Source organism: Entelurus aequoreus, linkage group LG18 (genome assembly GCF_033978785.1).
Source record: "Entelurus aequoreus isolate RoL-2023_Sb linkage group LG18, RoL_Eaeq_v1.1, whole genome shotgun sequence".
NCBI classification, from domain to species: Eukaryota; Metazoa; Chordata; class Actinopteri; order Syngnathiformes; family Syngnathidae; genus Entelurus; species Entelurus aequoreus.
Genome location: NC_084748.1, coordinates 16,324,131 through 16,336,021, shown reverse-complemented (window position 1 = coordinate 16,336,021; position 11,891 = coordinate 16,324,131). Strand labels below are relative to the sequence as shown.

The 11,891-nt window shown below is 38.1% G+C and overlaps 1 protein-coding gene across 7 annotated transcripts in view; it reads right to left on the bottom strand.

Moving 5' to 3' along the window:
• LOC133633868 (uncharacterized) overlaps positions 1–11,891 on the bottom strand; it is a 174,155-nt gene that overhangs the window by 3,194 nt on the left and 159,070 nt on the right. For all 7 annotated transcript variants that reach the window (XM_062026628.1, XM_062026630.1, XM_062026624.1 and 4 more), the window contains 4 exons: positions 11,778–11,891; positions 7,728–7,928; positions 3,895–4,079; positions 1–138 (listed from right to left, as the gene is read on the bottom strand). The exon at positions 11,778–11,891 is cut by the window's right edge. In XM_062026628.1, the coding sequence (XP_061882612.1) occupies positions 1–138; positions 3,895–4,079; positions 7,728–7,928; positions 11,778–11,891 (638 nt within the window). The remainder of the gene's footprint in view (positions 139–3,894; positions 4,080–7,727; positions 7,929–11,777) is intronic.

Genomic DNA, 11,891 nt, shown 5'->3' with positions numbered 1-11,891 from the left:
CCAAATATCTTTTGGTCACCGCGTTCCTGTAGCGTTTGAAGCCGCTGCCCTTGATCTCCTCCCAGTAACAAGCAGCATCAAGCGCCTCTTTCAGCTCCACTGGACTTCCTGTTTCACTCACGGACTCCAAACGCTCGCCTGCGGAGTGGAGCAAACGCCAGTAAGCTTGTAATGTTATTAAAATAATCATGTTTAGTATTTGTAGTCACGTAATAATTTCATGTCAAGTCATCATTAAATGGCCCCGATATGTCAAAAGGCATTAATAAATCACATTCTTTTCCAATACCTTTATAACTGATAACAGTAGTATGCTCATTTCAAATTTAGATTTACAGCCCCGAAATCTTGTTTTCATTTCGATGCCCCGCCCTCTACCGTTTGACCAATTAGAAAGTCTGTGGGTGTGTGACATTCAGGTTGCCAGTTACACACCACCCTCTTCGTCGAGCTACTGCCACTGGTAAAGTTACTAAACATGTCAGACCTTAGAAGGCCTCGTTACGATTCTTAACTTATTCATGACAAAGCCTGGAACAAAACAAGGATTTGTATCGGGGATGCCTTTGAAAGATGGAGACCATTGAAGGCAGAGAAGATTCTTTCATCTGATGCCAAACTTGCTAATTTTCTCCTTGATAGGTAAGTCAGGCATTTACGTTTTGTTGTTACTTGTAATAAATAAAAATGGACATTTGGTATTGGCCCTGCGATGAGGTGGTGACTTGTCCAGGGTGTACCCCGACTTCCGCCCGAATGCAGCTGAGATGGGCTCCAGCAACCCCCGCTACCCCGAAAAAGGGACAAGCGGTAGAAAATGAATGGATGGATGGGACATATGGTATGTAAACTATATTGTCCAATACAGTATGCCTTGTTTAACAAAGCTAGTATTTTCCTGCAACCAATGCTTAGTGTGATGGTGCTCAGGTCCTAGTGTGATGCTTAGCATGCTAGCCCGGTCAATGACACATCAACATACAGGCTAACGGGGGAAATATATACCCGTTAGCTTGTATGTCCATGTGTATTCGAACTGACAGGTTTTATTTGCCAAATATATTTTGCCCTATGTGGATATGGGTAGTGTTAGTGCCTATTTCATTCCCAATATGCTGAGGAAATGGGTTGCAACATTAGCATGGCTGTCGTCATGGCAATGTTAAACGTATGGAGACAGCCAAATCACATGATACAATAATTCCTCATTCGTGTTTACATATTGTGGACTACATGTACCAAGTTATATGGCAAACTGAAACATTTGAAACAGTAGCCTTTAGGCATACCTTGGTAAAATGTCTCTTCTTTAGTTTTGGGTGTACATTAGGCTGCTAAGCATGCTTTACTTATTTTCATTAGTATAACCATTGCTACCATTTGTTGTAGTTTGTTTTAGTCTTTGTTTTCTGATAATATTGACAATAACCATATAATTGCTATTTGTTGTGATATTGTACACAGGCATGATGTACTTCTAACTGCAAAAAAGCCAAATTGCTGTGTAAAATGTGTTAGAGATTTGTTATTGACAAAACGCTTGTCTACACAGCTATTATGGCCCCATCACCTCAACCACTAGTAAAAGGCAGTGGAAGTTTGAAGTTTCTTGGAGTTGCCCAGGCAATCGAGCTGGATTGGGCTGCGTATCTGGCAATCTCGGTCATGGAGAGGGGACGGGACTACAGATTTTTGACCGTGATTGCAGTACCATTTCTGGCCACATTATTGCATATGGCTCCTTTAATCAGGTCATAATTACTCGCAGTGTCAGGAAATTGTTTTGGTGCCCATAGGTGTACCTAATGAAGTGTCCAATAAGAATGCCTTTTTTGCTAAAACAGCGCGCTCTGGTGGTCTAATAACATACTGTTGACATACTTTGGCCATCATTTTTGTTGTTACTCCATTATACATGATTTTTTTATCTTACATTTTTTAATTTATATGTCCGAATCTTTCACAGGTGCTGATTCCACAATATCCAATATTGAAGACCAAATATATTCATTTTCTTTTCAAAGAACATAAAAACATTTTTGATAAAAAATTATTTTTACTCTAACCGCTGTATCGACTTCAACCTTAAAAATACCAAACATAAAGTATTGTATTTTAGCCCCTTTAAAAGATCTTTAAATCAAATGTCACAGTTTTCAATTGGTATAAATTGACAAAATGTGTTATTTTACTCGTTTAAACCTGTGATTAAAGGGTGTAAATATATATATATTTTTAAAACATTAAAAGTTTGATATTTTTGTATAGGACTGAAGTTTATTCAGAAGTTTGAGCGCCCCAAAAAATGTTTTTGACGCCCTTTTAAAACTTGCAGGCTTTTATGACCGGTTTGGCTTTGGAGATAATTGAAATTGAATGTCTACTAATTGTTAAACTAAAAACTTGCTTTGGGAAGACGATGATTAGCCGTGATTGACGCTATTAAATCTGATTATTTGTGTTTGTTGGAGCCAAACTTCCTTGTTTTGTTTTCTCTGAATGATTGCTGGCAATCTTGCTCGCGACACACCACAGGTGTGTTCCATCAGGGATGGGGCCGTTGCTATGGTGCGGTTGCCATGGTAACCTCATTTAATTTAGGGTTCAGGTGTTAGCACTCAGGAGCGATTGTACAAAACAGGTTTGGACCGTGCCGTGCGTGGTCAGGTCTCGCTGCTGTGACAATGTTCAATTCAAGGACAGCATACTAACATTGGGCCCCATTCAGCAACCCTTCTTAAGAACACATTTTGTTCTTAGGCCCAGTTACAAAGTTTTTAAGGAGATTTTGGTATTCACCAATGTTTTCTTAGCTGGGATTTGTTCGTAGGTAAGAACAAAATCTACGAGTGCTCCAGAGCACTCTTAGGGTGGCCTATTTGTTCTTAAGTGTGACAAAGTTCCCTTACTTCTATTGTCTAATAGTAAATGAATATCATAGATAAGAAGAACAGACAGACATATAGCAAAATTAGCAATATATAGACATTTCAAAACACTGTGTGTGTGCAGGCGCGCACTCGCACACACACACACACTGCAAGATGCCGCAGATCATGCCCTGGGGAGGGAGCGCATATTTCACGACCATGTACGAAGTGACTAATGTTTATTTGAACGCTTAAAGCTACCGAGAGCTGTCCCCCCTTTCTTAAACTTACGTTTTTGACGTTATGTATTTCCCCCGCGGGATAATACGAATTTCTCTTCTGTAATCTGTTTGTGTTTTCTCCGTGTGTTTGATGGTCGGCTTTTCCGCCGGAATTGTGCCCTTATATGGGGAATTAAGGGCGTTTACCTATGCAAATTACGGAATTAAGGGTGTTTACATATGCATATTGGGGAAATAAGGGCGTGTATATATGCAAATTATGATAGACAGACACGCACGCGCTCACCATTTGGCATTCAGCAACTTAACAGCAGGTGGGAACAACTTGGCCGTTTAAGAACACGTCATGAATTTGAATGGACTCTTAGGAAATCACTTAGGAACTTATTGCTGAATGGGGCTGATTGACATGATGTTCTATAACCTACATTTGATTTCATAAAATAAACGGATTGTCATATCCAAACATATTTCCACAGTACTGGCCATTGAATCATTTGCCTGCGTCACACTAAGTCAACACAGTCGCCCTCAGTATCAGCTTAAAGGTAAAGGCTATACAGTGTTTATTATTGTGCTTGATGATTGCATTACATCCCACTGAGAAAAGCGCCAACACTTTGTTGCAGTTTTCCTTCTCCCCACCAGAGGGCGACACACATTTATTTTATTCATTACAAACCGACCAAACTCTTATATTTAAATTTGGGAAACATAAAATTTGACTTAAAACTGTACGATTTGCGCAAGTTGAAGCTAAATTTTAAAACGTTTGACCTCACCTGCGTCGTGGATGTGAAGCCTGGTGAGCGCGTGACAGAAGGCGCGGCCTGGCTTCTTCTTCAGGTGGACTTTGGGGGTCTCGGCTTGGTCGTCCTGTGTCAGCAGGTGGCCCACGTTGAACAGGATCTCCTCCTCCAGAGAGCGGACGCACTCCTCAAAGTGCTGCTCGTCCTTCAAGACGTCCCTAAAAGACTCAACTTTAGTACAAAGGTAAGGATCAGGTTCTATCCGGCCCGCGAGATGAGTTTCGTATGAACATAAAATGAGCTGACGTACTTGCGTTGCTTATTAGTGATAGTATATAAAATGTGGATTGTTACATTCATGCCTTGATTGTCTGTTGTTGGTAATCTAACCTGTGACATTTCCACCCAAATAAATACTTTTAATAATCTGTACATTTCGTGACGTACTTATAAGAAATAATATGTATAATATCTCCTAACTTCATGTGTGATTAATGAAATGAGTCCAAATTCCCAAGTTTAGTTGTAGAAGATGCTACATATGTACAGAATAAACATGTTCGTTCATCAGTTGAGGAAAATGACTAAATTACATTAATAACATCCAGTAATTTTATGTTGATATTATTATTCATTTCATTTTATGGTAGATTAAAATTTAACACCGACTGGAGAAATTTAAAGCTCTGCCAGACTCAATTCCACCTATTTGACTGATCAACATTACCACTTCATTTATTCAGGAAGTATAAATAATGACAAATGCAGATGCAATACTATTCACCGTAACATTTAAGTGTAAAAAAACAGCACATGATTTTACATTTTTAGAATGTGCTTGGTCTATTTTTAAACAAAAAAAAAACAATCTGAAGTTTTCTTTATTATGAAGTCATCATGCCGGGATTTTACCAGTCGGGTCTATTTGGGAATAGATTTTCCTCTACGTGGCCCCTAAGCTAAAATGGCTCGCTTTTAAGGCTGTTCTGTAAAAGAAGATCTGTAGATTTTCCAGGATGTCACAGGAAAATTTACGGTAGTTCTTACACCAAATTACTGTCAAATTAAAAAAACTTCACGCGTATAGTTGGTCGGTAAAATTATGGCAAATGAGCTGCCAGCTTTGGTTTTTTTACGCTATAAAAGCTTAGGTTGTTTTTATAGTGCATCTCTGTATATGGAACATTTTCATTTTTACTGTAAAATTACGGTGACTGAGCTGACTTTTTTTAGTATCTGTGAAAATAAATAGTACAAATAAATGTGTAGGTTTTGTAGAAAACTGCCAGCTCAGTCGTCATAATTTTACTGTAAAATTTACAGTGGCTCTTACACCAAATTAAAAACGCTAAAAAAATGTATTTAACGGTGAAATTCTGGCAATTGAGCTTCCAGTTTTGTGTCCCTTTAAAATCTGCAGTTGTCGTTTTACAGTGTTTTACTGTAAATGGAAAAACCCACCGCTTTTATTTTGGCAGTAAAATTCTGCAGACTGAGCTGTAATTATTTTTTTTTAACCTCAAAATCTGAATTTTGTTTTTTACAGTCACTATAAAAGTTTTTTGTGTGTGTAAATATTAGGGTAAAAATGGCATCTTGGTCGCCAGAATTTTACCATAAAATTTACAGTTGTTTTTACACCAAATTATTAATTCGCCACTTTTTTTTCCGTAAAATCTGTGGTCGTTTTTACATTGCATGAATGGAAACTTTCATTTTGACGGTAAAATCCTGACGACTATGTTCCTAGTTTTTTACTATAAAATCTATAGGTTTTTTTTTTTTTTTTTTTCAGTGACCGTATGTTTTTCCATTCATACTAAAATGACTAACAGTACAATAAATTGTAATTTTTACAGCGAATTACTGTAAATGGAAAAACGGCACCACTTTTTTTTTAGCAGTAAAATTCTGGTGTCAGTTTTTAACCTCAAAATCTGATGGGTTTTTCTTTCCATTCACGTAAAACATTTTTTTGTATATTTACGGTACAAAAAAACGGCAGCTTTGTCGCTAGAATTTTGCCAATAATTTTCACGGTGGTTTTTACACCGGGACGGCGTGGCGAAGTTGGTAGAGTGGCTGTGCCAGCAATCGGAGTGTTGCTGGTTACTGGGGTTCAATTCCCACCTTCTACCTTCCTAGTCACGTCCGTTGTGTCCTTGGGCAAGACACTTCACCCTTTGCCTATGATGGCTGCTGGTTAGCGCCTTGCATGGCAGCTCCCTCCATCAGTGTGTGAATGTGTGTGTGAATGGGTAAATGTGGAAATACTGTCAAAGCGCTTTGAGTACCTTGAAGGTAGAAAAGCGCTATACAAGTATAACCCATTTATCATTTATCATTTCAATTATTGTAATTTGACAAACGACTGAGCCGCCACTTTTTTCCCGTAAAATCTGTGGTCGTTTTTAAAATGCATGAATGGAAAAATGGCACCACTTTTATTTTTACAGTAAAATTCTGGCAACTGAGCTGTCAGGTTTTTTTTACCTTAAAATCAGAATTTTAGTTTTTTACAGTCACTGTAAAAGTTTTTTTTTTGCGTCTAATAATTAGGGTAAAAAATGGCAACTCGGTCGCCAGAATTTTACTATAAAATTTACAGTTGTTTTTACACCAAATGACTGTAATTTGACAAACGACTGAGCCGCCACTTTTTTCCCGTAAAATCTGTGGTCGTTTTTACAATGCGTGAATGGAAAAACAGCACCAATTTTATTTTGACAGTAAAATTCTGGCGCCTGTGTTCCTACTTTTTTTTACTATAAAATCTACATGTTTTTTTGTTTTTTTTACAGTGACCGTAAAAAAAAAAGGATGTTTTTCCATTCATACTAAAATGACTAACAGTAAAATCAATTGTAATTTTTACAGTGCATTACTGTAAATGGAAAAACAGCACCACTTTTATTTTGACAGTAAAATTCTGGCGCCTGTGTTCCTACTTTTTTACTATAAAATGGACAATTTTTTTTTATTTTTTACAATGACTGTTTTTCCATTTGTACTAAATGACTGGGGACGAGCGGTAGAAAACGGATGGATGGACTATCAGTCCAATCCATGGTCATTTTTACAGTGCATTACTGTAAATGGAAAAACGGCACCACTTTTTTTAGCTGCCAGTTTTTAACATCAAAATCTGATGGGTTTTTTTTCCATTCACGTAAAACTTTTTAAAAAATATTTACGGCACAAAAAAACGGCAGCTTTGTCGCTAGAATTTTGCCATGAATTTTCACGGTGGTTTTTACACCAAATTACTGTAATTTGACAAACGACTGTTTGTAAAATCTGTGGTCATTTTTACAATGCATGAATGGAAAAACCGCACCACTTTTATTTTGACAGTAAAATTCTGGCGCCAGTGTTCCTAATGTACAGGTTTTAAAATATTTTTTTTAACAGTGACCGTAAAAAAAAAGTAGTTTTTTCCATTTATGCCAAATGACTAACAGTAAAATCCATGGTAATTTTTACAGTGCGTTACTGTAAACGGAAAAAAGGCACCACTTATTTTAGCAGTAAAATTCGAGCTGCCAGTTTTTAACCTCAAAATCTAATGGGAATTTTTTTTACATTCACGTAAAACATTTTTGTTGTACATTTAGGGTACAAAAAAATGGCAACTTCTTCGCTAGAATTTTATCAGAATTTTTTACGGTGGTTTTTACACCAAATTACTGTAATCTGACAAACGACTGAGCTGACACTTTTTTTCCCATAAAATCCGTGGTCGTTTTTACAATGCGTGAATGGAAAAACGACCCCACTTTTTTTCTCTTTTTTTTTTACAGTAAAATTGTGGCCACTGAGCTGCCAGTATTTTAGGGTTAAACATTTCTTTTCAGGCCGGTTGTCACCTGAAGTCGACCCACAGCAGGCCGGCCGTGATGAGGCCCAGCCACTCTCTGGCCTCCCAGTCCTGGGCCAGCATGACGGGGACCACGGTCACCTCCCTGCTGTCGGCGTAGTTCAGCTCCTTCTTGCAGCTGCGAGACGCCTGGTAGGCGGCGGTCATGAAGGGACAAACGACGGCCGCCGACTCCACGGCCGCCGCCATCCTGAAGACGGACGGACGGCGTTAGACCCGGACTTCTGCGTGGACCCTCTTGTCCACAGACTGACCACGGTCAGGTATGAGCGTCATTGTTTGACAGTGCAGTAAGAAACCTATTGATTTTGGCTCAAGGGTGACCTCGTCTTCTGTTTTTGGAGCTTCGGGTTTCAAACAATAACACTATTGATTTTATATCAGGTCTTGCTTGAGATATCTGAATTAAAACGCCCAATCAGAGCATATCTTTTTAGCACAAAAACAATATTCCTGTTCCAGGTGCAGGTGTGAGCAGTTGTCTATGGAAGTAGAATTGTCTCACATCAACGTATATATATCAATATGATATTAAGATATATGCATATATTAATAAATATACAAATACAAATGTGATATACAAATAAATAATTTGTATAAATAAACACATGTTTGTAAATATATTTTTGAGATTTGAAAATATATACAAATAAAATGTATAAATATAAAAATGTGACATACAAATAAATCAAGAATTTGTATAAATAAACGTGTATTTGTAAATATATTTTTGAGATTTTAATATAAATATGCTTGATTTTGTTATTGTATTGAATTTGCATATGTGTATCTTTTTTTTTTGCTTTTGTGTCGATGAGACATTCCTCCCACAGACCAGGGGCCGTACTTATCAAGCTTCTTAGAATGACTCCTAAGAAGTCTGCTAAGAGTTGACTTAAGAGTAAATAAATTCTTCGCTGAAAGCTGCACTTAAAAGTTAGTTATCAAGCGTCTTACTCACACTTTCAGCAAAGTGTAGGACTGAATCTTAAGTGTCACACTCAGAGCTGAATTACGACATTACTATGTGCCGTAAACGGAATTTTAGGTGACGTCATTTCTGTGTCCATAGAAATGACCAATCACGGAAGGGAATCCGTTGTCTAAGAATAAAGAAATATCTTGGAAATATTTAAGTGGACAATGGGAGTGTATATTTTGACAATAAACTACAAAATAATACAAAACAAACTAGTCCCCGCCGGCACTCACGCTACGGCTCCCTCTCTTCTCTCGCCCACACACTCACTGACGTCACTCACCTCACGGCCACACACATACGCTACTGTCATAACATTTTCTTTCCAATTCATTAATTAGGCAACTAATTTGAAACTGGTGTGGGTGGCTCTATATATACTAGCCCACTGCAGCCACATGCAGAAATCAACAAGGAATCGAAAAGTATTAAATCTGTGACAAAAATAATATCCGCTCTGTCTAAACGATACCGTTTGATCAGCTGCTCGTCATCAAAAAAACAACAACGTTTGTTCCGTTCCCTGAACGTTTGCGCACGTCTCTCTCGCCTCAGTGCCATCCCCTGCTGGCAACTCCTAACCACTTAAGACACCTCTGAAGGTCTCTTAAATATCGTGGAGAGTAGGAGTGATTCTTAGACTTAAGAACGTTGATAAAAAGCTTTTATTCTTAAGTTTGAGAGTAGGACTAAATTTCGCAAATTCTCAGGACTTAAGTGTAAAATGGCACTCTAAGAAGCTTGATAAGTACGGCCCCAGATGCACAAATAAATGTGACCTACACACTCCCCTGAACAACCAGCAGAGGGCACTGCAGCCAGAGCGGTCTGGGTCACAGAGCATTGTATGCAAAATGCCCGGAGTTCTCTGCACAGAAACGATCCACGTCTTTACAGAGAAAACGCACAACAGGCCTGAGCTAGCTAACGTTAGCGTTGTATTAGCTAATGCTAATTTATCCAGTTAATCTGAAAGACTGTGCTAGCTGCTTATTTTATTGTATCAATGCCGTTTAATGATCTTGTCCTGATGTAGATACTGGCTGCAGTGCCCTCTGCTGGTTGTTCAGGGGAGTGTGTAGGTCACATTTATTTGTGTATCTGGTTTGTGGGAGGAATGTCTCATCGACACAAAAGCAAAAAAAGTGATTCAATACAAATACAAATACAAAATCAAGCATATTTATATTCAAATCTCAAAAATATATTTAAAAATACATGTGTATTTATACAAATTCTTGATTTATTTGTATGTCACATTTTTATACTTATACATTTTATTTGTATATATTTTCAAATCTCAAAAATATATCTACAAATACGCGTTTATTTATACAAATTATTTATTTATTTGTATATTTATTAATATATGCTTATGTATTAATATTATTATTGATACATATACAGTGCCCTCCAAAAGTATTGGAACGGTGAGTCCAATTTGTTTATTTTTGTTGTAGACTGAAAACATTTGGGTTTGACATCAAAAGATGAATATGGGACAAGAGATCAATATTTCAGCTTTCATTTCCAGGTATTTACATCTGAATCTGATACACAACTTAGAAGATAGCACCTTTTGTTTGAACCTACTAATTTTTCAGGAGAGCAAAAGTATTGGAACATGTGACTGACAGGTGTGTTTTGTTGCCCAGGTGTCTCACAATGGCATTGATTATTCACACAATAAATAGCACTGAATGTCTGAGCTCAGTTTCAGATTGGGTAGGATAGGTTTTGCCTGTGCAGACTGCATTTAGAGGTGGAAGCAACATGAAAACCAGAGAGCTGTCAATGGGTGAAAAAGAAGCAACTGTGAATCTGAGAGAAGATGGATAATCAATCAGAGCCATTGCACAAACATTGGCCATAGCCAGTACTACCATTTGGAATGTCCTGAAGAAGAAAGAAACCACTGGTGTACTAAGCAACAGACGTGGAACAGGTAGACCAAGGAAAACATCAGGAGTTGATGACAGAAACATTGTGAGAGCTATAAAGAACAACTGTTTGTGACATCAGCAACGACCTCCAGACGGCAGGAGTGAAAGTATCACAATCTAGTGTTGGCAGAAAACTTAATGAACAGAAGTACAAAGGCTACACCAGAAGATGCAAACCACTCATTAGCAAGAACGGGAAGGCCAGGCTGGAATTTGCCAAAAGGTACAGAGAGGAGCCTCGAAAATGCTGGAAAAAAGTTTTATGGGACTGATGAGACAAAGATGGACTTCTTTCAAAGTGATGGAAAGGCGAACGTTTGGAGAAAGAAAGGATCTGCTCATGATCCCAAACATACAAGCTCATCTGTGAAACATAATGTCATGACTTCTTCTGGGACGTCATCTTCATTGATGATGTAACACATGATGGCAGCAGCAAAATGAACTCAGAAGTCTACAGAGACATTTTGTCTGCTAATTTAAAGAAAGATACAACCAAACTGTTTGGGAGATCCTTCATCATGCAGCAATATAACGACCAAAACAAGAAAGGAGTTGATCCGGGGCAAGAAGTGGAAGGTTTTAGACTGGCCAAGTCAGTCTCCAGACTTAAACCCAATAGAGCATGCATTTTACCTGCTGGAGAGGAGACTGAAGGGAGTAACCCCCCAAAACAAACAACAACTGAAAGAGGCTGCGGTGAAAGCCTGGAAATTATCACAAAAGAAGAATGCAAAAGTTTGGTGATGTCAATGGCTCATAGGCTTGATGCACTTATTGAAAGCAAAAGATTTGCAACTAAATATTAAGTCTTATTTACTTTAATCTATTTTATGTTTATATGTTCCAATACTTTTGCTCACCTAAAAATGTTGTGTTCCATTACAAATAATGCTATCTTCTAAGTTGGGTATCGGATTCAGATGTAAATACCTGGAAATGAAAGCTGAAATGTTGATCTCTTGTCTCATATTCATCTTTTGATGTCAAACCCAAATGTTTTCAGTCTACAACAAAAATAAAGGAACTGGCCTCACTGTTCCAATACTTTTGGAGGGCACTGTAAGTTGATGTGAGACAATTCTACTTCCATAGTTGTCAGGTGTGTGGAACTTACGCGTCGTTGATGTTTCCCGTCACTCCTCCTTCCTGCACGTCCATCCACACCGGCAGGCCGTCCTCCCTGAGGCGCTGGTAGACCTTGAGGACCAGAGCCTGGTCGTCCCACTGG